The 25,043-nt window shown below is 38.4% G+C and overlaps 1 protein-coding gene across 1 annotated transcript in view; it reads right to left on the minus strand.

The window, feature by feature from the left end:
- The window catches only part of UBR3 (ubiquitin protein ligase E3 component n-recognin 3), a 227,307-nt gene extending 204,485 nt beyond the window's left edge, over positions 1 to 22,822 (minus strand). Inside the window, exon 1 of the mRNA XM_073807594.1 lies at positions 22,231 to 22,822. Coding sequence (XP_073663695.1) covers positions 22,231 to 22,778 — 548 coding nt within the window. The 5' untranslated portion in view covers positions 22,779 to 22,822. The remainder of the gene's footprint in view (positions 1 to 22,230) is intronic.
- Between the last annotated feature and the right edge of the window lie 2,221 nt (positions 22,823 to 25,043).

Raw genomic sequence — 25,043 nt, forward strand, 5'->3', positions numbered from 1 at the left:
GCATGGTGACTACAGTTAACAATACTGTATTATAATACTTGAAATTTGCTAAGAAAGTAGATCTTAGTTCTTACCACGAAAAAAAGGTAACCATATGAGGTGATGAATGTGTTAACTAAACCTTACTGTGGTAATCATTTTGTAACATATACATCATGTTACATGTATATAACAATCATCATGTTATATACTTTAAATGTATATAACTTTGTCAATTATACCTCAATAAAGCTAGAGAGGAAAATCTAGGTTGCATGGCCCTTCTAATTAAATGACAATGAGAAATTCTCTTGCTTTAAGAATCTATTATATATAGTATTTTAATACCAGCATTAAGGCTAACCCTTTCTAACCTCTTCCTAATCTCAGTGTTTAATCCCTTAATACTCTCTAGAGCTTTTTTTGGTCTTAATAAAAAAAAAAAAAAAAAAACACTTTCATCACCTTGAAGTTTCAGATTAACTTGAATTCATTTTCTATTAGAAATAAGGTAATATAAAATATCTATCAATAATCTATTTCTTAATGTAGATAGTGGTACATGAGTGTTCCTTCTACTAAAATTCTTTATGCTGTATACATACATTTTATACATACTTTCCTGTGTATGTAAATTTGATAACATAAAAAACACTGACTGACTTATACAGATACTCAGAATCTGAGTTAAAACTCCTATTCAGTATTACTCCAAATAAACCTAAGGCAAGGCATCACTTCCCTCTTTCTCAATGAGAAGGGTTAACCTTAATTGCCAGTGTTAAATTTCAGTGTTATAAAAACCTAAACTTCTTTTCTTTTAGAGTACCTAACTGCAAGATGGATAACTGAGCAGATGATAAGAAATATAATTACCAAAACTATGGTAAAACATTAAGTTAATAATCTCAGAGATAAAGAAGAACACCTACCTTAAAGGATTTTTTTCTATTACTGTTTAAAAAATAAACTATATTTCAGGGGATCTTTTGACCAGAATTATTTAATAGGTTCCTCTTTTTCTTTCTTCCTTACTTCATCCTCTGCACATATATATACACACAAACAACACATATAAATTCATGCGGAGTTCAAAGAAACTAAGTTCCGTTATAGAGAAAAAAGAAAAAAGTGTACTTACATTTTAAGAATCAGCACATTTTTGTAACCTACCTGACAAAAATACTCTGCTCGTAGCTTACAATAAACCCTGATCAATGATAGTGAGTCATTTGCTAGACAAAATGGAACGTCGTCAAAAATTGTCTGCCTCTTGCCCAGCTCCAGTCCTCTATGATCTCTGTTCACCAAAACTGTTCCCCTCTCCTGGGTTCCTTATCTCAGCTTCTGGCAGCAACATTTTCTCAGGCATCCGTAAGTAGTTCCTCCCTCTCACCTTTCAAACCAGAATTCAAGTGACTAAGTGATTTTTAGTTATGCTTACACTAGTGTATGATAAGAAAAAAGAAAATATTAAAGCCAAACACACATCTGTTGAAAATTTACATTCTTTCGTAGTATTTTGGTTTGGATGAGATCTCAAGTTATTTACTTAAGTTAATAGTTATTCACAGGCTTGCTTATAATTTTAATTAGTTGGTTTAAAGTAGGCATTTTTAGATCCACAAAAATCCACAACTCTATTATAGAAGCCAACATTTTTTTCTTAAAGGGCCAGATAGTAATATTTTAGGCTTTGAGAGTCATACAGTTTCTGTCAGTACTCAACTCTGCCTTTGTGAAGTGAAAGCAGCCATAAACAATGTAACTAAATGAATGCGGTGTGTTCAAAAAAACTTTTTTACAAAAACAAGCAGCCAATTCCTGGGAAGTAGTTCGCCAACTCCATATACTAGAGGAATCCAAAGGATATATAGCCATGGAATAGAAAAATGCAAGTCTACCTATGCATTAATCAAATTAATCCATAATCCACTGATCTGTTAGTCAATGAGGCCAGTGCTCTTAGATTATGAAAGTATTTAAAATACAGTGATCTCAATCACTGCTTAAAAAGTCTAAGATACATCTCAACTACAAAATGAAGGGCTGATAGTAAATGATCTCTAGGGTACATTCTAGCATTAAAATACTACATGTGCATTTAAAAACAGGCAGCCTGGGGACTTGCCTGGTGGTCCAGTGGGTGAGACTCTGCACTCCCAATGCAGGGGAACTGGGTTTGATCCCTGGTCGGGGAACTAGGTCCCGCATGCATGCTGCAAATAAGAGTCTGCATGCCACAACTAAAAAATTCCCACATGCCACAACAAAGATCCCGAGTGCCGCAACTAAGACCCGGTGCAGCCAAAATAAACAAACAAATAAATACATAAATAAATATTTTTAAAAATAATAATAATATAAAAAATAGGCAGTCTAGCCTCTTCAATAAGTGGTGCTGGGAAAACTGGACAACTACATGTAAAAGAATGAAATTACAACACTCCCTAACACCATACACAAAAATAAACTCAAAATGGATTAAAGACCTAAATGTAAAACCAGACACTATAAAACTCTTAAAGGAAAACATAGGCAGAACACTCCATGACATAAATCACAGCAAGATCCTTTTTGACCCACCTCCTAGAGAAATGGAAATAAAAATAAACAAATGGGACCTAATGAAACTTAAAAGCTTTTGCACAGCAAAGGAAACCATAAACAAGACGAAAAGACAACCCTCAGAATGGGAGAAAATATTTGCAAACCAAGCAACTGACAAAGGATTAATCTCAAAAATATACAAGCAGCTCATGCAGCTAACTATCAAAAAAACAAACAACCTAATCCAAAAATGGGCAGAAGACCTAAATAGTCATTTCTTCCAAGAAGATATACAGATTGCCAACAAACACATGAAAGAATGCTCAACATCACTAATCATTAGAGAAATGCAACTCAAAACTACAATGAGGTATCACCTCACACTGGTCAGAATGGCCATCAACAAAAAATCTACAAACAATAAATGCTGCAGAGGGTGTGGAGAAAAGAGAGCCCTCTTGCACTGTTGGTGGGAATGTAAATTGATAAACCACTATGGAGAACAGTATGGCGGTTCCTTTGAAAACTAAAAATAGAACTACCACACGACCCAGCAGTCCCACTACTGGGCATACACCCTGAGAAAACCATAATTCAAAAAGAGTCATGTATCACAATGTTCATTGCAGCTCTATTTACAATAGCCAGGACATGGAAGCAATCTAGGTGTCCATCGACAGATGAATGGATAAAGAAAATGTGGCACATATATACAATGTCATATTACTCAGCCATAAAAAGAAATGGAATTGAGCTATTTGTAGTGAGGTGGATGGACCCAGAGACTGTCATACAGAGTGAAGTCAGAAAGAGAAAAACAAATACCATATGCTAACACATATGTATAGAATCTAAAAAAATTGGTTCTGAAGAACCTAGGGGCAGGACACGAATAAAGACACAAACATAGAGAATGGACTTGAGGACACGGGGAGGGGGAAGGGTAAGCTGGGACGAAGTGAGAGAGTGGCATGGACATATATACACTACCAAATGTAAAAGAGATAGCTAGTGGGAAGCAGCCGCATAGCACAGGGAGATCAGCTCGCTGCTTTGTGTCCACCTCGAGGGGTGGGATAGGGAGGGTGGGAGGGAGACGCAAGAGGGAGGGGATATGGGGCTATATATATACGCATAGCTGATTCACTTTGTTATACAGCAGAAACTAACACACCATTGTAAAGCAATTATACTCCAATAGATATTAAAAAATAATAATAAAAAAATTTAAAAATTAAAAAAATAGGCAGTCTAAGGCCTAAAGAGATTAAAACACATTGCCCTCTAACTATAATTAATTACCAGGAAAAAAATAACTATGGAAGGCAAATTATAGGGAATATGAGCACCTCTGAAAAGGTGTTTATTTATTTATTTGTTTGTTTGTTTTTGGCTGCATTGGGTCTTCACTGCTGCACTCAGATTTCTCTAGTTGCAGTGAGTGGGGGCTACTCTTCATTGCGGTGCACGGGCCTCTCATTGCGGTGGCTTCTCTTGTTGTGGAGCACAGGCTCTAGGTGCATGGGCTTCAGTAGTTGTGGCACGCGGTCTCTAGAGCACAGGCTCAGTAGTTGTGGCACACAGGCTTAGTTGCTCTGCGGCATGTGGGATCTTCCTGGACCAGGGCTCAAACCCACATTCCCCGCATTGGCAGGAGGATTCTTAACCGCTGCGCCACCAGGGAAGTCCCTGAAAAGATGTTTTAACGCAGATGGTTAATCAGTAAGCAAAAGAGTGGTTCACATTTCAAACCAAGATTTATTCAACAGACTCCAACTCAAAAGACCTGGATCCCAGCTATGCCAATTACTATTCATTGAGTAAGACTCACTCTTACTCCAATTAATTACTCCGCCGTGAAATGAGGACAATAATATCTACCTCAGAAATTATCATGAGGAGGAGAAGGGTAAAAAAAAATCTAATAAAAATAGAGAACAACAAAGCTGGTGTATGTTAATAAAACCATATCAAGAATTAAAATAAATGTGAACAGTCTAAGCATGCCAATTAAAAGACAGAGATTATCATAGTGATTTGCAAAAAGCAAAATCCAAATATATCATCTATACAAGAAATGCACTTTCTTTGAGATATTATTGACATATAACATTATATTAGTTTCAGGAGTTCAGTATAACGATTAGGTATTTGTGTATATTGTGAAATGATCACCAATAAGCTACTTAACGAAATGCACTTTAAATATAAATATACAAAGATATATTTAAGTTAAAAGTAAAGGGAAGGAAAGATATATACCATGCAAATTCTATCTAACTTATGAATGTCAGACCAACCTTATAAATGACAAGTTCAAAGTGCCTAACTTAAATATGAAGAAACCTGACATTACATGTCTTCAGGAAAATCCAGCAGTGAACACAGATGAGGGTAAACGTCTAACAGGTTGTGGGCCCTCTTCTCTAAAAGCAAAAGGTACTCTTCCAAAGTTAGAGCAAAATCCAACAGATTTTCTGAGAGCACATATACAGAAAAAAGTCCACTTAGGCGACTGGTAAATATAGCTATGAGAATACCGCATATAATACTGTACTACAAATATGTGCATAATTAGAGATAAGCATCCCATTTAAAAACATATTCTCTGAAAAAGATGGGTAATATCATTTTTTCCTCAGTTTTTTACAAGCAAAGTACTATTTAACTCAAAAGTAAAAAACATTATAATGATACTATTCTTTACTCCAAAAGTATACTTTATTAATAAGAGTTAATTAAATAAAACCTGTTATCAGAATAAAGGCTTTTTAAAATTTTGCATGTCAGTGTTTTTGTACCTCAGCCCAAGATAGAGTAACAAATACTGGATTTATTCCCTCATCCAAAAACAACCAAAAAAGCAGATAAAATACATAAATAGTGGTTTTCCAGACACTGAACGTCAGGCAGTGAAAGACAATGATCTCTAACAGATGGGAAGCAAATGAAATGAGCCCCTTCAAATGTCACATCTTACTGCCTTGAGGGTTTCAAGGCCACAACCCGAGGAAGGAGAACCAAATGGAGCCAGGCAAGCTTCCTGAGTTAAGGGAGGAGGCAGAACTGAGAGTCTAGGAAAATCAATGCCACTAAAGCCAACAGGACAGAGTTCCAGACAGAAAAGAATTCCACAGGGAAATAATTCCAGAAATCTATACAGGGAATCCCTGAGTATTCACCAGAGTATAGATCAGCACATAAATATGAGAAAACTACCCAAGGCCAGGAAAAAAAAAAAAATTTTTTTTAATTGAAAAATTAGAACACAGCACATGTTCACATATAGAACCTAGAACAGTCATTTCCATCAGCCAGCCTGCAAAAACTCATAATTCATGAGATATTACGTACTTTCCTTGGTAATGGGGAAGGTGTTTCCTTGGTAATGGGAAATAATTAGCCCTAGACTGAGCAATTCTCCTGACCCACCTAACAAACCATAAAGCAAAACTTGAAACAACCAAACTGTTTCCAAAAAATTAACTACATGCCAAAACAAAGTTCAAAAATATTCGTAAATAGAAAAAATATCAAGCACCTAAAAAGGTAAAATTCACAATGGCAGGCATCCAATGTCTGGAGTATAAAGAAGCAGAAAAAAACAATCTATGATGAGGAGAACAATCAATCAAAAATGATCCAAAATTAACACAGATGTTAGATTTGCAGAAATAAACATTAAAAGTTATTATAATGGCATTCCATATGTTCAAAAGTTAAGTAAAGATATGGAAGATATTAAAAAGTTGAACTTCTAGGGATTAAACTACAATGTCTGAGAGAAAAAATACAATGGATTGGATTAACAGATTAGACAGGGAAGAAGAAAAGATTAGTGAACCTAAAGACATAGAAAGAGAAACTAGCAAAAACAAAAGACAAGAAAAAAGCAGACTGCCAAAAATGAAAAGAACAGTAGTGAGCTATGCTTCAAGCAGCTTAATATGCATGTAACTAGAGTCCCCAAAAGTAGAGGAAGGTAGAAAAACATATAAAGAAATAATGCTCAGGGACTTCCCTGGCAGTCCAGTGGTGAAGACTCCACATTTCCACTGCAGGGGGCACAGTTTCGATCCCTGGTTGGGGAACTAAGGTCCTGCATGCTGCGCAGCATGGCCAAATAAATAAATAAATAAATAAAATAATGTTCAAATTTTTTTCCAAATTTGATTAAAATAATAAACCCAAAGTCCAAGAAGCTCAACAAGCCCAAGCACAAAAAACATGAACAAAAAAAAACAACCCTACACTGAGACATCATAATCAAACTACTCAAACGCAGGGATAAAGAGAAAATGTGAAAAGCAGCCACAGAAGAAGACAGGTCAGAGAAGCCAAAAAAAAAAAAAAAGGATGACAGCAGATTTCTCCTTGGAAACAATGCAAGTAAGAAGACACTAGTGGGCTTCCCTGGTGGCGCAGTGGTTAAGAATCCGCTTGCCAACGCAGGGGACACAGGTTGGAGCCCTGGTCCGGGAAGATCCCACATGCTGTGGAGCAACTAAGCCCACGAGTCACAACTACTGAGCCCACATGCCACAACTACTGAGCCTGTGCGCCGCGAGCCCATGCTCTGCAACAAGAGGAAGCCACCGCCATGAGAAGCCCGCAACCGCAATCAAGAGTAGCCCCCGCTCGCCGCAACTAGAGAAAGCCTGCATGCAGCAACGAAGATCCAATGCAGCCAAAAATAAATAAAAATTTTTTTTAAAAAGACACTAGTATATCATAAAGTACTAGAATCCTTAGAATCTTTCAAAAACAAAGGCAAAAAAAAGCAAAATAAAGACATTTCCAGACATACCAAAAAAAAAGAAAAAAGAATCCATCACTAGCAAACCTGCACTATAAGATATACTAAAGGAAGTTATTCACGCATAAGATGGAAACATGGACCTACACAAAGGAACAAAACACTGGAAATTGTAACTAGATGAGTATGATTTTTTTATTATCATTTAAATCACTATTAGAAATTGATTTTTTTTAATTAATTAATTTCTTTATTTTTTTGCAGTACACGGGCCTCTCACTGCTGTGGCCTCTCCCGTTGCAGAGCACAGGCTCTGGACGCGCAGGCTCAGCGGCCATGGCTCACGGGCCTAGCCGCTCTGCGGCATGTGGGATCTTCCCAGACCAGGGCACGAACCTGTGTCCCCTGCATCGGCAGGTGGACTCTCAACCACTGTGCCACCAGGGAAGCCCAGAAATTGATTGTTTAAATAAAAACAACAATGTATTCATGAGTTTATGATATATGTGAAAATAAAATGTATGACAACAGTAAGATAAAAGCTGGGAGAGGAAAAACAGAAACAAACTATTAGAAGATTCTTATACTATACATAAAGTAGTATAACATAACTGAAGGTAGACTGTGATAAGTTAAAGATACACTGTACACTATAAACCATAAGGCAATCAATAAAATAACAATGACAAGCTAATCAACAAACAAAGGAGATAAATGGAAACATAAAAAATAATTTAAAAGAAGGCAAAAAGGAGGAAAAAAGCAAACAAAGGGTAGATGGGATAAATAGGAAATAAACAGCAAGATGATACACTTAAATCTAACCATATCAATAAGCATATCAAATGTAGTCGAAATACCACTGTCAGAGATTATCAAATTGGATAAAAAAAGATAGGCCCAACAAGATCAACTGCCTACAAGAAAAGGACTTTAAATAAAAAGACACAAATAGTTCAAAAGAAAAACATTCTTTGTTTTTGGGGTTTTGGTTTTTGAGTTTTTTTGGCGACGCCACACAGTTTGCGTCATCTTAGTCTCCTGACCAGGATCGAACCCACGTCCCTGCAGTGGAAGCTCAGAGTCCTAACCACTGGAGCACCAAGGAATTCCCAAGAAAAAATATTTTTAAAAATAGATACCATCCGTGGAGAAACTGTCTTCCACAAAACTATCCCTAGTGCCAAAAAGGTTGGGGACCGGCGATACAGAGGACATATCACTGAAATTGAGAACCACATGGGAAAAAAAAAAAGAAACAGAAAAATCAATAAAATCAAAAGCTGGTTGCTTAAAAAGAGCAACAAAAGTGACACAGGAATGAAAAAGATGATATCATTATATATTCTACAGACACTGATAGAACAATAAAATATTACAAGCAACCTTTTGCCCCTAAATTCAACAACTTAAATCAAATGGTCAAATTCCTTGAAAGATTGAAACTGCCAAAGCTCACACAAAAACATAACCTGAATAAGTAGTACACCATTAAAGGAACTGAATTGTACTTAAAAACCTTCCAACAATAAATACTCCAAACTTAGATTGCTTCACTGCCAGTCTCTGCCCAACATTTAAGGGAGAAATATATTATATTCTACACAAAATCTTAAAAAAATTCAGAAGAGGTGGGAACCCTTCCAAACTCATTTCAGGAAAGTAGCTTTACCCTAATACCAAAATTAGACAAAGATATTAAAAAAGAAAACTATAGTTCAATATCCCTCTTGAACATAGATACAAAAATCCTCATATCAAAATACTAGCAACTCGAATCCAGCAATATATAAAAAGGGTAATACATCATGACCAAGTAGAGTTTACCCCAGGATGCAAGACTGGTTCAATACTCAAAAAATTACTTAATGTAATTCACCATATGTACAGATTAAAAAGAAAAATCACACAATTACCTCAGTAGATGCAGAAAAAACATTTGACAAAATCCAGCAACCCACTGCTGATAATTCGGGGAAAAAAAAACAAAACCTCTCAGCAAACTAGGAATAGAAATTACTCAATTGGATAAAGAGCATCTACAAAAAACCTACAGCTAATATCAGACTTAATGATAAAAGACTTATTTTCCCCTAGCATCAGGAACACGACAAGGATATACACATTCACCACTTCTGCTCAACACTGTACTGGAGGTTGTGCCCCATGCAATCAGGAAGGGAGGGAGGAAGTAGAGAGAGAGAGAGAGAGAAAGAGAGAAAGAAAGAGAGAAAAGAAAGAAAGAAAAAGAAAGAAAGAAAGGAAGGAAGGAAGGAAGGAAGGAAGGAAGGAAGGAAGGAAGGAAGGAAGGAAGGAAGGGGGAGAGAGAGAAAGAGAAAAAGAAAGAGAGAGAGGAGGGAGGGAGGAAGAAATACAGAGAGAGAGAGAAAGAGAGGGAGGGAGGGAGAAAGGAAAGGCACTAAGATTTGAAAGGAAGAAGTAAAACAATCTTTATTCACAGTCAACATGCTCATCTACATAGAAAACCTAATGGAATCCATCAAAAGCTACTAGACCAAATAAGTTTAGTGAGGTTGCAAGAGGTAAGATCAATACACAAACCTCAACTTGAATATGAATGTTCATAACAGCTAAATTTGTAATAGCCAAAAACTGGAAGCTACTCAAATGTTCCTCACCAGATGAACAGATATACAAATTGTATTATATCCTTACAGTGGAATATTACTTAGCAATAAAGGAATGAACTACTGACACAAAACAACATGAATGAATCTAAAATAGTTACACTGAGTGAAGGACACCGGATCAAATATATGTGTGTGTACATATATCCACACCAGACTGACTTAATTTGTCCTGCCTTTGAGGATGATTTCTAAGAAGTTGAATTATCAATAATAAAATGTTTTGGGTGCTCTGATAAACATGAAAACAAAGTAAGAAAAATGGAAATGGGAAAAGGTGTTTTCCTCCTAGAATTGAAGCAATAATGCATTAATTTTTGAATAATTCAGGGTTAGAAGGTAAAAACAAGATGCTGAAGTTCTCACTGAGAAAGGCTAGAATTCCTATGCACTGTTATTTTCCTGATGACTATCTAAAAATGGTGCCCTGATTTAGGTTTTGGGAAACATTTAAAAAAAAAAAAAAAAGCCACCATAAGAGAGTGTTATTTGGTGAACTATTTTTTTACATTTATAAATGTGGTGTTAGCATCACAAAATATAAATATATGCACATACACACACACACACAGACACACATTCCACTTACATAAAGCTCTAGAAATGCAAATTAATCTACAGCAACAGAATATAGATCAGTGGTTGCTGGGGGAAGAGGCACAGAAAAAAGGCAGAAGGTAGGGATTACCTTGCAGGTGGTTGCTATGTTTACTATCTTGATTGTGGTGATAGTTTTACAAGTGTGTGTGTGTGTGTGTGTGTGTGTGTGTGTGTGTGTGTGTGTACATACATATATATGTGTATATATATAGAAACTTAATGTACTTTAAATGTGTGCAACTTATTATAAATCAATTATGCCTCAATCAAGCTATTCCAAAAAATGCCTTCAAAATCATATGTAATTGCCTTGGTCAAGCATTCCAATCCAATGCTTTGATAAAAGGCTTTGCTTTTTAACAGTTCTATCACCGGTATAATGGAATATTAATATAGCATGCCAATGTTTCATAGTCCTGGGCAATCAATTACATAAAATTGGAATAATACCATTCTATTTATGTTTCTAGTCTCATTTAGTTAAAAGAAAAATTGAAGTAGGCAGGTCAAATACTGTCCCCATTTTACATGTGAGAAAAACTACAGCCTAGGAAAATTAAGTGATTTACCCAAGGACTAAAAGATAACAAATGTTGGGAAGTGAGACCAAAACATGGCCTCATAGACAGTTATGTTCTCACAAATTCTAAACTGAAAATTAGCAAGACCAACTTCAAAGGTCCCTGGTCAAAAAATGAGTGTTCTCTAGAGATGACTGATAAGCTACCTGGAGTGCTGTGATGAAAATATCACTGTGAATAAATCAGAACTATAATATTCTTGCCAACCAGCATTCTAGGAAATTCTTTCCACTATTACAGGTTAGATTTCCTGAGATTCTTTAAAGAATATATTCCAGGACTTCCCTGGTGGTGCAGTGGTTAAGAATCCGCCTGCCAGTGCAGGGAACATGGGTTCGAGCCCTGGTCCAGGAAAACTCCTCATGCCACGGAGCAACTAAGCCCATGTGCCACAACTACTGAGCCTGCACTCTAGAGCCCAGGAGCCACAACTACTGAGCCCACATGCCACAACTACTGAAACCCGTGTGCCTAGAGCCTGTGCTCCACAACAAAAGAAGCCACTGCAACGAGAAGCCCATGCACCGCAATGAACAGTAGCCCCCGCTTACTGCAACTAGAGAAAGCCCATGTGCAGCAACGAAGACCCAATGCAGCCAAAAACAAATAAATAAATAAATGTATTTTTTTAAGCTTTAAAAAAAGAATATATTCCATTAAATTGTCCCCATATCTCCCAATAAAATCACCTACAAGCAGGATTATCTCTACCTGAGCAATGGGCAAGGCTTAAAATTCCCTTAAGAAATCAAAACCCCAAATCTAGGCTTCATGCAAGTTTGGGGTTCAAATTTACATTACTCATGTGGCACTGGAACTCCCCAAACTAAAAATTAATTTTTAAAACTGGCACTGGGCCAATGATGTCTGTGATGGTTTAGAAAACAGCTCCCAATCTCCTTCCAGGTAAAATTCAAATTTCTTGTAAAATTTTCCTTAAAGATTTTTTCTAGAAATGCAAATTAAAAACTTAATAGACAAACTGGACAGCAGATTAGACAGAACTGAAGAAGGAATTACCTAGAAGACAGATCTGAGGAAATCACCCCCAATTCAGGGGGAAAAAAAAAGATAAATGGATAGAAAATAAGTGAGCTGTATTTAGAAAACAGAATGAGAAGATCCAACAAATATGTTATAGTAGCATAGTATCCAAAACAGAACATAAAGAATGGGAGAGAGTTGAAATTCAAAGAGACAATGGCTGAGAATTTTCAGAACTGATGAGAGACACAAATCCTCATCTAGAATCAGCTCAACAATGAAGCCACACCTAGACACATCAAACTGAAAGTACAGATCACCAAAAAGTAAACCTTAAAAGTAATTAACAAAGGCAGATTACTTACAAAAGAACAATTAGATGGAATATAACTTCTCAACAACAAAGACCGGAAGACAACAGAAAAGTACCTTCAAAGTGTAAGGGAAAACAAATTTCAACTAAAATTCTTAACCCAGTTAAAATATTATTTGAGAGTGAGGCTGAAAACTACTCTAGTACCTGATTACATCATGTTCTTCCAAGCCTGTGAAGCTTTATGTTTTCTGTTCCTTCTATCCATAATGTCCTCCTTTAACTCCCAATCTCCTTCCAGATCAAATTCAAGTTCTTTGTAAAGTTTTCTTCAGCTTTCACTAGTAGGCAGTATCAACAGAGGCCACAGAGGCTAAGAACACAAGATTTGGAATATGCACAGAAATCGGTGTGAATAACAGCTGTGTGACTTTGGTCATGTTGCCTCCCTGAGACTATATTTCACTTATGTAGATGATAATATCAACCCCTAAGGCTTGTTCAGAATGTTAAATTAGATATATGTAAATTCCAGACCTACAATAAAACTCATTAATAAGAAAATGTACAGATTAGCTATTAGAAGAGACTTCAAAATATTGCTTGATCAATATTAAAAAAAAGCATTTGAAAATTTTTATAATATAAAATATTGAGAAAAAGCAATAAACAAGGAATTAGAAAAAGTAATTTTTTTAATGATATTTATAGTAGAAACAAAAAGAAGGTATCAGGGAACAAATTTAACAAAAGATACACAATTTATGGAGGAAATTACTTTGTTGATAGAAAAAACAATTTACACTACTCTCACGGTTAGGAAGATTTAATACTACAAAGATGACAACATGTGTATTCTACTGAAAAGAATTCCACTGCATGATTAAACAACAGTTTGTTTCTATATTTTCTATATTTTCTCATTATTTCTATATTTTTCCTATTTCTATATTTTTCCTATTTCTATATTTTCAAATAGTATTATAATGAATATCCTTGTAGAGACTCCTTCTGCAATGTCCTCAAATTTAGCATGATTCCAAAAAATAACTAACAGAATTTTCCACAGAACTTGACAAGCTGACCCTGAAATTCAAATGAAAAAGCTAGGGACCAAGTATAGCCAAGATTCTTTTGAAGAATTATAAGGGAAATCCTGCCATATTGAGATATATTCTAATGTTATAATAATTAAAGTAGTATGATATTGTTGCAAGAGACATATCAGTACAACAGAGAGCTTAGGACATATACAGGAAACTGATACGTGACAGAGGTGGCACAAAAATCAATGAAGAAAAAAATGGCTGTTTAATAGATGGTGCTAGATGTTTACAGTACCCAAGACATAGAAGCAACCTAAACATCCACTGACAGATGAATGGATAAAGAAGATGTGGTACATATATACAAATGGAATATTACTCAGCCATTAAAAATAATGAAATAATGAAATAATTCCATTAGCAGCAACATGGATGGACCTGGAGATTATCATACTAAGTTAAGTAAGTCAGACAGAGAAAGACAAATATCATGTGATATCACTTATATACAGAATCTAAAAAAAAAAAAACATGGTACAGATGAACTTATTAACAAAACAGAAACAGACTCACAGACTTGGAGAATGAACTTATGGTTACCAAGGGGAAAGGCTGGGGGGGAGGGCCAGACTGAGAGTTTAGGATTAAAATGTACACACTGCTATATTTAAAATAGATAACCGAGAAGGACCTAAAATTTTTTTAATTAAAAAAAAATTTTTTAATAAATAAACAGTGCTAGAATAACTGGATCCTCATATTGAAAAAGATAAAATTAGATCTCGATCTCACATTATATGTAAAAATAAATTCCAAATGGGCTAAAGACCTAAAGATGAAATACAAAATGTTAAACCTTTCAGACGAAAATTTATAAGCATTTTTTTAAACCAAGGTAAAGAGGATTGCTTTAAAAAGACAAATAGGACTTCCCTGGTGGCGGAGTGGTTAAGAATCCGCCTGCCAATGCAGGGGATGCGAGTTCGTGCCCCGGTCCGGGAGGATCCCACATGCCACAAAGCGGCTGGGCCCGTGAGCCATGGCCGCTGAGCCTGCGCATCGGAGCCTGTGCTCCGCAACAGGAGCGGCCACAACAGTGAGAGGCCCGCGTTCCGCAAAAAATAAAAATAAAAAAAAGTAAAACATGCATGGATATGACACAGGAATTTCAGGAGAATGGTAACCCCTAGGGAGGAAAAGAGGAAGGAAGGGAGAAGAGGATGATCTTTATTTTTCTGATTGAAAAAAGCTCTAAGGAAAATATGACGAAAGGTTGACCTCTATTAATCTCAGTGGTGAGTACAAAGGTATTTGTTATATTATTTTTATACTTTTATGTATATTGAAAATGTTTCATAGTTGAAAATAGTTTTAAAGAATTTAATATGAAATAAAAATGATTAGAAAAAAATTACTATTTAACAACACTTCTAAATTGCCCTGTTGTAGTTAAACCTCATAACTATGAAGATGACTAGAAATTACACTTCCAGCTCAAGGAGAATCTTCTCCACTAAGTAGAATCTGTCTACCTTATTTCTAGTAAATTAGCAATGACAAAAAGTACAATGAACACAGAAAAGAGAACACAGATGTCTTTAACTCCTCTTCCTCCAAGCTCTCAGAACAGGAGTATTGTGCTCCTTTGTCTGAATTTGTGACTTGAGTTAGATGGATACTGCTGTAGAGAAAATTCCAGATTCATAGGAAAGAAAATTTCACAAGTAATCCATGTAAACACATAGATAACATACTAAAACTCTGAATATGTGCAAAGAGAATATAAATAAAAGAGATAAATATGGCACAGGTCTTCATCATCAAATCTTTATTGAAAGTTTGTTACTTGTAGCGATATAAACTAGAAATGAAAAAAAACTGTTAATTCAGAAAATCAAATCCTGCAGTTTGGTTTCACACTGTACTTATGCTATAGAAGTGTTGTCCCTACACATGAGCTTCACAGTGAAGATAAAACTCACCACTGGACTTTGCAACATGAGACTTTGAGGACAGGAATATATACAGTGAGCTAAAAAAAAATAACGAGAGGATGCCACTGCAAAGGAGATGATAAGGTTGGCAACATAGGTAGAGGCCACGTTGTGGAAAACACTGACGCCAGGCTAAGGGCGCCAGACTTTAGCTTATAAAAAATGGGAAGCCTTTTTTTTTTGGCTGCGCCAGGTCTCAGTTGCAGCCCGCGGACTGTTAGTTGCAGCATGCAGGATCTTTTTAGTTGCAGCATGGGGGCTTCTTAGTTGTGGCATGCTTGCGGGATCCAGTTCCCTGACCAGGGATCTAACCCGGGCCCCCTGCATTGGGAGCACAGAGTCTTACCCACTGGACCACCAGGAAGCTATTTTAAGCAAAGTAGTCACATATGTAAAGCATAATTTTATATGAGTGAAGGTTAGACCGAACTGTGAGATTATTACAGGCAGGAAAACAGTAAATTATCCTGGAATAGGTTATGATGTGATGAAGGCTTGACCTAAGGTAACAGCAGAGAATGAAAAGAACAAATCTAAGAGAAAACAAAAGAACAGGTCTTGGTACCAAGCATGCAAGGAGAGGGAAAGGGAAGCATCAATAATGACACAAGGAGACACTATTAGATATCTACCCAAAATCCATTCCTCTGTTTTTCCCCAGACATGAGACAACAAAGACCAAATGTAAACAAACTAAGTGATGGAACAAAAGTTTATAAAAAGCCTGGGTCCCCAATAACACTAATAAGCTGCTGAACTAGTCCTGAGATGCAAAACAGTAAATCTCTTCAAGGTTTAAGCCACTAGTAGCTGGGATTTCTGACTGGGGGGAAAATGATACTAATTTAAAAAGAAACAAAGGGAATTCTCCAGCAGTCCAATGGTTAGGACTGTGCTTTCATGGCCAAAGGCCCAGGTTCAATCCCTTGTCAGGGAACTAAGATCCCACAAGCCTCACAGCACGGCAAAAAAAACTAAAATAAAATAATAAATAAATAAATAAATAGGAAAATAAAAAAGGAAAATCTACATGGAAGTATTTTGGAGAGCAATATAATTGATTCAATTTTAGACATGCTGACATTAAGGTAATGGGAGGGTATTCAAGTGGCCAAAAGTTCCCAAACTGGTGTGACTCAAAATAACAGCTTCCTAGATTTAACCAATGAAACTTAGATTATTCAAAGTTACAGATTTCTTTACTATAGGATTTCTTTAAGATGTTACACATTGCAGATAGTCAAGAAGATACGACGTGAAGTGTTTCCCAAATTTGCTTGGCCACAGTACACCCCTCTGTAGTAGAAAATCTCTGTAAAACATGTCTAGAGAAATAGATAAAGTATAGCTGATCCTTGAAACTTTAAGAATAGGGTATTCTAGGGACTTCCCTGGTGGTCCAGTGGTAAAGAATCTGCCTTCCAATGTGGGGGACATGGGTTCGATCCCTGGTCCGGGAACTAGGCCCGCACACCACAACTACTGAGCTCGCGCACTGCAACAGGAGTGCCCGCATGCCACAAACTACAGAGCCCATGGGCCCTGGAGCCCGTGCGCCACAACTAGAGAGAGAAAATCCACATGCCACAACTAGAGAGAAGCCCGCACGTCAACAAAGAGCCCGGGCCACAACGAAGGATCCCACGTGCCGCAGCTGAGACCAGACTCAGCCAAATTAATTAATTAATTAAAAAGAATATTCTACAAAGAACTCACTAATACATGAAAAGATAATACAATTAGAATATCACCATTTTGCAGCCCCTAATAAAATAACATATCTAGACAATGACAGTCGATAGCTGCAAAAATCTTTAACATGATAGGGAACTCCATGACAAAGGATTGGGCTGACAAACATGAACCCACTGATCAACCTAACATTTACTAAAGAAAAGACAAGGAGACGTTCTGTGGCTCCAGCTATTATTCAACAGGAAGTATAAAACACCATGATAAAGTTTTCTTGCCCCCTCCCCAAAAAAAGGGAACCTAAAATTTGATCAAGACTCTAGATCCAACTACTAGTGTACAAGAAATAATGGGCAGAGGAACAAGTTACATATCACAGAGATGCAATCAGTAAAACCCAGAATGTCGGTTTCTTTAACTAATAAATTGCAAAGAAGGAAAAAAGAAGGGGGAGGGGGAGACTATAAATTAAGATTCTTAAGAGAAATAAAAACCAAATACAACATTAGGACATTGTTTGCATCCTACTCCTAAATTAACCCTAAGAAATCATTTATGAAACAAGTGGGAAAATCTGAATACTCACTTGCTATTTGAAGATATTAAAAAATCACTGTGAATATTTTAGGTACTATAATTGTGGTAACAGTACTGTAATTCTTTTGTGATAAAATACACATAACATAAAATTTATTATTTAACCATTTTTAAGTGGTATTAAGAACATTCACATTGTTGTGCAACCATCACCACCATCCAACTCAAGAACAGTTTTATCTTCCCAAACTGAAACTCTACCCATTAAACAATAACTCTCCATTCCCCCTTGCCCCCAGCCCCGGACAACCACCATTCTACTTTCTGTCTCTGTGAATGAGACTATTGCAGGTACTTCATATAAACAGAATCATACAACATTTGTCTTATTGTGTCAGGCTTATTTCACTTAGCATAAGGTTTTTAAGGTTCATCCATTTTGTAGCATGTGTCTGAATTTCATTTCTTGTAAAGGCTGAATAATATTCCATCTTATGAATATGCCACATTTTGTTTATCCATTCATCTGTCAGTGGACATTTGGGTTCAGTTTTATTTTTCAGGGTTCGTATCTTTTTACTGAGATACATACTTAAACATTTATAAACTGAATTATAAGATACCTGAGATTTGCTTCAAAATAGATAAAAAAGATATCACTTTTCACTTATCAGGTTAACAAAGATCAGAAAAACTGGTAACACCATATACATTGGCCAAGATGTGTGGAAACATGCTCATTCAAATACTGTTGGTAGGAGTGTAAATTAATCTCTTTGGAGGGCTCTATCAAAATTTAAAATGCACATTTCCATTAACCAGATATAATATAACTTCTGATAATTTATCCTCACACATATACTCACACATACACAAAGAAGTGTATACAAGAATACTGACTACAATAAAGCTTATATTAAGCCCAAGACTGGAAACAATTTACATGTCTATCAGTAGGGAACTGACTGAAAAAAATTACAGTAAAATACAAAAATATGAAAATGCAATAGAATACAATTTAACTTTAAAAAAGAAAATAAAATGGTTCTATGTATACTAATAAGAGACAGAATCCAATAAGTACGTTCACAGGAAAAAAGCAAGATTCAGAAGAGTATAACACTGTTCAACCAGACATTCACTGCTTTGATTTCTGGCATTGCCACACACCAAATAACCTAAAAACTTCCTACAACACAACATCTAGAAATGCTGAGTAAATTATAACTAAAAGCTTTTAAATGTATAACTAAGCTCAAAAGTAAGGGAAATCTCTCACTGAGGTGTGGGATGGAGGAAAGAGGAACCTTTACTTTTTACTTTTCCACCTACTTTTATGTTATAACCAATAAGTATTACTTTTGAAATTAAAAAAGAAATCAGTCCTGAAGTACACTGAAAAAAGATGCTATAAATTTAATAATTCATGCCACTCCCTGAATAACTAAAGCAATGTAATCTCAGGGCAAATTTTCAGGTATAACAGCTACTATTTTATCCAATTTAATTCAACATTTACTACTAAGTACAAGAGCCTTTGAAAAATAATAGCAAGATGAGGTTCCTATTTTTTAAGGAGTTTAGAATCTGTGAGGAAGAATAAGGAGGCAAAAGAAATCAATAATACATGATAGAACATGAAAATGGTCATCCTCTGCATCAAAATTTGAAAACTAAATGTTTAAAATTCCAATTTCTGGTTCGTAACATCAGAACCCCAAACCAGTCTGACATTAGTTTAGATTTTCCATTACTTTTTTTCTTTTTTTTCTCCATTACGTTTTTTGAACTCATCCATCTATTAATCATTTGTGACAATGACTGTACTTACATTAGTGGCAACATACAATTATTAATACAGTTTCTATAGGCTTTGTGATCTCTTCCCACAAATGAACTCTCAGTTGTTTTCTTCCTTTGATTCGTATACCTGTTAATAGGCCACATTTATTATATCAGTACTACTAATCAAAAATAACTGAATTCCCTGGTGGCACAGTGGTTAAGAATCTGCCTGCCAATGCAGGGGACACGGGTTCAAGCCCTAGTCCGCGAAGATCCCACATGCCGCGGAGCAACTAAGCCCATGCGCCACAACTACTGAGTCTGTGCTCTAGAGCCCGCGAGCCACAACTACTGAGCCCGTGTGCCACAACTATTGAAGTCCGCGTGCCTAGAGCCCATGCTCCGCAACGAGAAGCCACTGCAATGAGAAGCCCGCACACTGCAACCAAGAGTAGCCCCCGCTCGCTGCAACTAGAGAAAGCCCGTGCGCAGCAACGAAGACCCAACACAGCCAAAAAATAAACTAATTAATTTAAAAAAAAAAAAAAAAGGAATGGTACTTGTAGAGGCAATAGAGAGAAGTACTGAACTGTCAGGCTCTGGAGCCAGCATGCCTAGCCAGCTACCTGTGTAATCCTGAGCAAGCTTCTTAAAACTCTGTGCCCCACATTCCTCTTCTGTACAATGGGGATAATAACAGTAACAATCTCAGAGTTACTGATTAAGTGAGTTAATGTAAAGCAGATTTTAATATTTGACCACTATTTTCCAAATAGATGAATAAAACTCCAAAATTTTAATAGCACTCTGTTGTTGAGGCTGGTGTGAAAGAGAGTCACATGTTCTGCTTACTCCTAAGCCTTTTGGGGGGCAATCTGGAAATCCCACTTTGAGAATTTATCCTACTGATATTCTTGCACAGGTACGCAAAGAGAGGTATATCAGTTTTTTATTTCATACTGAAACCAAAATGTCCATCAAAAGTGATGACTAAATAAAGAATGGCAAATTTATGACATGAAACACTATGCAGCAGATTGTTTTTTTTAATAGAGTGAGTACACTGATTTACTGACATGGAAAGATCTCAAATAAGTGAAAAATTCAAGATGTATACAACAGTGCACATGATAGGTTACCTTTTGCATAAAAAGAGGCTGAAATATCAAAATACATATTCATCCTTGTTTCTTTTTGCACTAAGAGGAACTAGTAACAGTGTGAAGAAACTGGGCAGATGGGAGACAGGATGGGAGGGAAACTTCAAACTGTGTATCTTTTTATTTTTTTGCTTTTTTAGCTACATAAATATCTTACCTATTCAATTGTCAATTTTTACAGTATTTTTAAGTGTCAGGTATACACTTTAAGCTGGCAAATGTCAGCTGCAATTATTACTATTGTTGTTACTAGCAATAGCAGTATTATAAGTATTATTATCATTAACAAGCTCAAAACAGCTCCTTTCTGAAGCTTTTTTCTTACTCCCTCTGCACAGAGCCTTCTCTGACTCCCAGACTATTTAAGGAATTTATCATTTTCTACTCTAGTGTAAGCGGCTTAAGGGGCAGGTCAATGTCTTGTTCATTTTTAATATCCTAGGAGCCTTGCTTGTACCTAGTCGATACAAATATTCTGGAATAACAGTAACCTACAAGTACTCCAAAGAAAATAGTGACCATTTCTAACGGGATGAGACTCTATCATTAATTATAAGATCTGAAAACTGAAAAACTTGAATAACTGGATTTGCTAACATTCTTTCGGCTACTGACCAGCCAAAATCTCCTCTCTTTGACTAAGTTTTTCTTTCCCCGGGACTTCCCCAGACACTGACATCATGTCCCAAGCCAAGACACAACATGCATCAACTCTTTAACTCACTGCAATCTCTGAAATGTCTTTTGTCCTAAATCCCAACACCCTGGTACATCATCCCTATCGAAAAAGCATTTGAGTGTTTCCTTTTAGATAGAGGTTCACATATTAGTCAGTGCATAAAGTGCCCTTTTAACTGGAGAAGACCTAACACATGATTCGTAATTCGCTCAGTGTTTTGTTTGTGCTGGTATGGAAGGTATTCTATAATTGACTGCTCGCTCGGTAGCTCAATTCTAGATGTCATTCCAGCACACCAAATACTCCACTGACAGCTCAACAGTCACTTTTCATACAGGCCCCTCCCCTTCCCTCCTCCCTCAACCCCCATCAGCTCAAGAGCTCCTTCCCTCATACTGACACACTGACAGTTCAGAAGTCCCTTTCCACAAGCTGTCCTCCCCTGCAGCTGCAAGACCACCTCCCCGAGTCGCATCATCCAGCGACCCAATTCGGTCCCCAATATCATCCCTCTCCCAGCCAATCCAAATCACATCATCAGTCTCTTCCCAAGAAACAGGCAGCTTTAAAGCCTTTCCCAGCAAGTACGCAATTGACAGCTCGACAACAGATTCCCCGAGTATCCTCTCTTCTCTCCGCTCCTACCCCACGCACTGCCTCTTTTCTCTCAATCACTCGTTCGCCCTGGCTTCCCCGAAAATTCACAGCCTTGTTCCCTAAATACGCTCTCCGCTCTCCCCCTCCTCCCCATCCCCTTCACCGCTGACAGCTCAGTCACTTCCATCCCCATGTGGCTGCAACCTCCTGCCCCACTCCTTTCCCTTGACAGCTCTGGGTCGGCTCCAAGCTCCCCTCCCCAAGGCCTCCCCAGACCTCGGCCTGGGCCTCCCGCGGTGCCCCCCGCCCCGGAGGACAGCTCCACTCACCCACTCTCCCGCATCACGTTGCTGTCCCCGCAGTCGCAGGCACCGCCGGCCTGGCTGCGGAACATGTTGAAGTCGTGTCCGGTGTGGTCACCCTGGTGGAAGCACTCGGCGCACAGCGACATGCAGGGAGAGATGCCGCACGTCCGGCAGCGGTAGGCCACGAAGTTGGCTGTCCAGACCAGGCCGCAGAGCGCCGCGGGGTCGTAGGCCCGCACCGCCGCGCAGAACTCGTCGTAGCCTCCGCCGCCCGCCAGAAGGCACTTACACCACTCCAGGGCCTCCTCCTCGGCCGCCCCCGGACCGCCCCCGCCGCCGGCCGCCGCCGCCTCCTCGCCGTCTGCAGCCGCAGCCAGCGGCCGCTCGGCGCTCAGCACCCGCTCCAGCAGCGCCTGCAGCTCTTCGGCACCTGCGCGGTTGTCCGGCCGGCTGAGGGCCGCCTTCAGGTGCGCGGCGGTGGCCGCCTTGTCGAGGGCCAGCCCGGGCGCGGGCATCTCGGCTTGGGGTGGCTGCGGACCCCCGACGGCCGCCGCCGCCGCCGCCGCCGCCATGATGAGAGCTCAGAATTTGGAGAGTCCAGGGCCGGCGGCTCCTCCTGGGAGGGTGGGGGAATTGGCTGCTGCGATTGCTCGGCCCTCCCAACTCTCGCGATACCCCGGGGCTGCCGCGCACCTCTGCCTGTGTCCCCGCCCCTGCACACGCCCCCTCGCGCTGGGGTGCCTGCTTCCCGACCCTCTCGCTTGGGACGGACCTCCTGTTTCTTCCTCCGACCTCTTGGCTCTCAACTACAATTGAGAGCCACTAAAATAAGGGACCTGACTTTAAAATTATTTAATATGGAAAATCTTTAATATGGACCATTTTTCCTCTATTTACCTGGGCTGCAGGAATACAGACAGCATCTTTCAGCTGTTTTTTAGGCATCTGCATTTCGTTCTGAGATGTAGATCCCCACTGTTATCAAACCCTTAATTACGATTGAATTACTATTATTATTGAAAACCCCTCCTAATTTTTCGCCCTGTATCAGTTCTTACCCTCACAGCTATTACCAGTTTAATCTTCTAAAGTACATTTTTTAGAGGATTAAAATATATTCTTACTATCACTCTCCTGTTCAAAATCTTTAGTGGAAACAAAAGTCAAAAACTCCTTGAATCTTCTCTTAATGCCCATCACCAACCTATCTTTCTATCATTATCTCCTTGCGCTACTCTCTTTGCCATTTGAAAGAGACCAATGGGACTCTTCAGTGTTTTCTGAAAGATGCTTTATGCCTGTAGTCGTTATTGTTCCTAGTTCCACCCCTACTCCACCCCATACAGTCGCCCCACACTCCTGTTCTAGCAATGTCTGCCCATTTCATTTCCCTTCTTCAAAAATGGCTCTGAGTTGGTCCGTGGGTCGGTGGCCTAGAGCTCGGTTCTCGGCTTTCATGTTCGGAGGTGGGAGGGACACGGGACAGGCCCGCACACCTGACCTGCCCGGAGAGGATCCCCGCACCCAGTAGGAGAAGGAGGAGACTAAGCAGGGAAAAAGACTCATAGCTTCTGATGCGAGTCACGTGCTGGAAGCTGCCCTGGAGCAGATGGACGGGATCATTGCAGGCACTAACACAGGGGTGGATATTAGCGATGGTACCTGTGAGCCTGCCCTGGCTTCCGCGGCTTCCTACATGAACCCCTTCCCGGTGCTCCATCTCGTCGAGGACTTGAGGCTGGCCCTGGAGATGCTGGAGCATTCTCAGGAGAGAGCAGCCCTCCTGAGCCAGATCCCAGGCCCAACAGCTGCCTACATAAAGGGGTAGTTCGAGAAGAGCTGGCTGCGGCTTTCCGGCTCACTTTACACCCGGCATGGGCGCCGATCCCTCCCTCCAGTCCTGCTAAGTACTACTGACTCAGGCTGCAGTGTTTACAGAAAACTTTATGAAGCTTCAAGAAAATGATAGGTCCATAATTCCTCAGTCTGAAATCCTTAATTCCTCAGTATGAAATCCTTGGGTCCACGTGCATTTTAGAACTCAGAGCTTATTAAACTTTAGAAAGGTGAGACAGTGCATGTGTACTGTACTGTATGTACCATCTCTAGCAGATACAGGGCAGGAAACACGTGAACATTTCTTCAGCAAAACTTGTGAATATCTGCATGAAGTGGGATAAACAAAGACTACAAATAGATAATTTACAGTGACCATGTATTTTTACCTTGTATAGATGTGCCTGAATTTATGAAGCCATTTCTCTAATATTGAATTGAAATTATTTTTAATCTTTCACTAATAATATGGCATTGCTGCGCACACACACACACACAAAAAATGGCTCTGAACTTATTTGATGATACAACATTTTGCTTTCGCTATAAAAACCTCATCCCCACCACACTACTAATTGGCAAAGTTCTTGAGGGCAAAAAATGAATCTTCTTCATCATTGCCCATAAGTGTTCAAATATTTGCCTGATTATTGTTGTTAAATGGAATATAATTACAATAGATCATTTTTGTTGCATATTTATTATGTGCCCCGTTCTTTATATATGCTATTTATTTTAACTCTCTCAATAATCGTATGAAGTAAGGAAACTAAAACTTACAGAGGTGATTTATGTGTCCCCAAAACACACAGCTGGCAATCAAATGAGATGTGACTAGAACCCAGGTCCATCTGAATCCAAAGTCCTGCTCTTTCTACCACATCAATGCTTCCCAAACCTGCCTGATCCTAAGACTCACCTTAAGTTCTTACAAAAACAAATTCCAGACCCCCACCCCAGACCCAAGGTATCAAAATCTCCAGAGGTTACACTGCTCTACC

The sequence above is a fragment of the Tursiops truncatus genome, chromosome 7 (genome assembly GCF_011762595.2).
Source record: "Tursiops truncatus isolate mTurTru1 chromosome 7, mTurTru1.mat.Y, whole genome shotgun sequence".
NCBI lineage: Eukaryota > Metazoa > Chordata > Mammalia > Artiodactyla > Delphinidae > Tursiops > Tursiops truncatus.